Here is a 3,265-nt window from a genome sequence, read left to right on the forward strand (position 1 = left end):
TTGGAATCAACATGTTTGCAGCGCTCTTTCTCCAGTCCATCCTAACATTTGTTGTGGTGCAGATGCTTGAAATTGGAGAAAGATTACAGGTAAGAACTTTTGTGGACAAGGATTAGTATTTGGGATTTTTTTGTTTGTACAGTTGATAACTTTTTGAGGGAATGGGATTTTTTTTTTTTCTAAATTATTATTACATTTATCTCTTTTATGTATGTTTATCTTTGGGTGCAGATAAGCAGTCATTGCTGTATATTGGAATTACATTCCTGTAATTATGGCATAATATGAAAGACTGAAAATCATTATTTTCATAACTAACATTTAGGAAAAGTTTCATGATTTGGGTAAAATTAATGGAAATTCTAATCCAAGTTTGCCATCATTTTTATTATTGTTATTATTAATATTGATGATACTAATAATGATGATGATAATAATAATGATAATAATAATAATAATGATAATAATAATAATAATAATAATAATTATTATTATTATATCTATTATTATTAATATTATATCTATTATTATTAATATTATATCTATTATTATTAATATTATTATTATTGTTATTATTATTATCATTATGTGATGATGATGATGATGATGATGATGATGATGATGATGATAATTATTGTTATTGTTATTATTGTTATTACTATGATTATCACTATTATTATTATCATTATCATTATTATTATTATTATAATTATTATTATCATTATTATTATTATTATTATTATTATTATTATTATTATTATTATTATTATTATTGTTATTATTATTATTATTATCATTATTATTATTATTATTATTGATATAATAATAATAATAATAATGATTATTATTATTATTATTATTATTATTATCATTATTATTATTATTATTATTATTATTATTATTATTATCATCATCATTATTATCATTATTATTATTAATAATATTGTTATTATCATTATTACTATTAATATCATTATTATTATTATTTTTATTGTTATTATTATTATTGTTATAATAATAATAATAATAATAATAATAATAATAATTATTATTATTAATATTATTATTATTGTTATTATTATTATTATTATTATTATTATTGTTATTATTATTATTGTTATTATTATCATTGATATTATTATCATTGTTGTTATTATTATTATTATTATTATTATTATTAATACCATTATTATTATTAATACCATTATTATTATTACTATTATCATTATCATCATTATCATTATCATTATCATTATCATTATTATTGTTATTGGTATTATTATTATAATAATAATAATAATAATAATAGTAATAATAATAATAATTATTATTATTATTATTATCATTATTACTATTATCATCATCATCATCATCATCATCATCATCATCATCATCATCATCATCATCATTATCATTATTATTATTATTATTATTATTATCATTATTACTATTATTTTTATTATTATCATTATTGCTATTTTTATTAGAGAGAGAGAGAGAGAGAGAGAGAGAGAGAGAGAGAGAGAGAGAGAGAGAGAGAGAGAGAGAGAGAGAGAGAGAGAGAGAGAGAGAGAGAGAGAGAGAGAGAGAGAGAGACAGAGAGAGAAAGAGAAAGAGAGAGACAGAGAGAGCGAAAGAGAGTGACAGACAGAGAGAGAGAGAGAGAGAGAGAGAGAGAGAGAGAGAGAGAGAGAGAGAGAGAGAGAGAGAGAGAGAGAGAGAGAGAGAGAGAGAGAGAGAGATAAAAAAGTTAGTGACTAAACATGTAACCAATGACTTCAAATTCTCCATTTCCAGTTCGTCATCTATGGCTCTTATTTCACCGTCCTCGCCTTCTTCTTCTTCGTTCTGTCAGCATACACCTGTGGCAGGATGGGCCTCTCAGGCATGCGGGAGATGGGAGTGTGGGAGAAGAAACCTCAAGTGGAAAATCAAGAACCTCCTGTTGGAACCACAGAAGCTGTTTAGAAGAGAGAAAAAAAGACAAAAAGAAAGAAAAAGAATAAAATTGTATGCACAAATATTATGCCCAGAATACATTTAATTATATATATTTTTTTTTCAAGAATTGCTTTTATGACAAAACAATTTGCCTTATTGAGACAATGGTATGAAAACCCAATGTATACAAAACAGGTGTATTGAAAGAGTAAACAACAGTTTTGAAATCCTGCTCAATATCATCATCAGGTCTGAAGAGGTAGAGGTGAAGAAGAAATGCAATATAGCCATAGAGGAAAACACTGTTTAGGTTGAAATTAGGCAGCTGTTTTATGAATGAGGATGCTATCAGTCCGCAGGTATGGACGTCAGGAGAAGGAAAGACAATACAAGCTGCTAACCAGTGCTAAGAGAGCGTGTTCCCTGGATATAGCATACTTTTGCAGACACACACACTCAGTGTGACTGATGCTGGTCTCATCAAAGTAGTTAATAACAAGAGGAACAAGGAATGGTGTAAGTGTCCACCATAGATGTGGACAGTGAACTGGCTGTTGCTGAGAGTGTTCACCTGGCAAAAAATGAGATTTCAGTTGAGTGGGTGACAGGGTTGATGAAGAGAGTAGGCTTTGTTACTGTAGGGTAAGCTGAGGGTTGGCACTTTAGTAGTCTTTCTAGGAGGAGAGTGATGGTTGACGAATAGCATTACTTTGAGGACATAGTGAGGAAGGCCCAGCATCTCCATCCAAATACAGGAGATCACAGATATAGAGGTTATAAAGGAACAGAGGAGTTGTAACTCCTCTGTCAACATGAAGGAGGTAGTATGAGAAGGGAATGTCTGGCTTTGCATTGGTAAATTATACACTAAAAAGGAGAGTGATGAATCTGGGTGTCCAGGAAAGGGACCTCCCATTCCATTTTACAATGGAAGGGGGGGTGGGGGCTGAGAGGGAGTTCAGCTTCTTTGGAAAAGCTGGGAAGTGGGCAGGATGAATGAGGCCAGAGGGCTAAGATGTTGACATGCCTAAGAAAAAAAGGACTAAAGTAAATGGAGGCAAGAAACTCTGATTTCATGCACTCCATAAACAATACCCAAGGTAGAAGAGGAAGAGTAAGACCATAAGATGAATATATCAGAGTAAGATGTTGGTGGGTAGAGATAGATGAGTAACCTTAGGGAAGAGTTTCCTAAAAAAGGAAAGCAAGGACAATATCAACCAGAATGTTGGTGAACAAGGTTTGGTATCCTGACTCCTCATAGTCCTGGGCAAGAACCTGTGAACAAATGATGAAGTCCTAAGAGGGGCAAAAGTGAGAGATA

General features: G+C 29.9%; 1 protein-coding gene across 5 annotated transcripts in view; it reads left to right on the plus strand.

Annotated features, from left to right (window-relative positions):
* The window catches only part of LOC122265219 (thiamine transporter 1), a 29,418-nt gene extending 27,350 nt beyond the window's left edge, over nucleotides 1-2,068 (plus strand). For all 5 annotated transcript variants that reach the window (XM_043034409.2, XM_043034408.2, XM_086555838.1 and 2 more), the window contains exons 7-8: nucleotides 1-89; nucleotides 1,798-2,068. The exon at nucleotides 1-89 is cut by the window's left edge and continues 47 nt beyond it. In XM_043034409.2, coding sequence (XP_042890343.1) covers nucleotides 1-89; nucleotides 1,798-1,968 — 260 coding nt within the window. In that variant the 3' untranslated portion in view covers nucleotides 1,969-2,068. The remainder of the gene's footprint in view (nucleotides 90-1,797) is intronic.
* Nucleotides 2,069-3,265: the final 1,197 nt, after the last annotated feature.

The sequence above is a fragment of the Penaeus japonicus genome, unplaced genomic scaffold, assembly GCF_977035675.1.
Source record: "Penaeus japonicus unplaced genomic scaffold, GWHDUDI00000001_assembly GWHDUDI00000003, whole genome shotgun sequence".
Taxonomy (NCBI): Eukaryota; Metazoa; Arthropoda; class Malacostraca; order Decapoda; family Penaeidae; genus Penaeus; species Penaeus japonicus.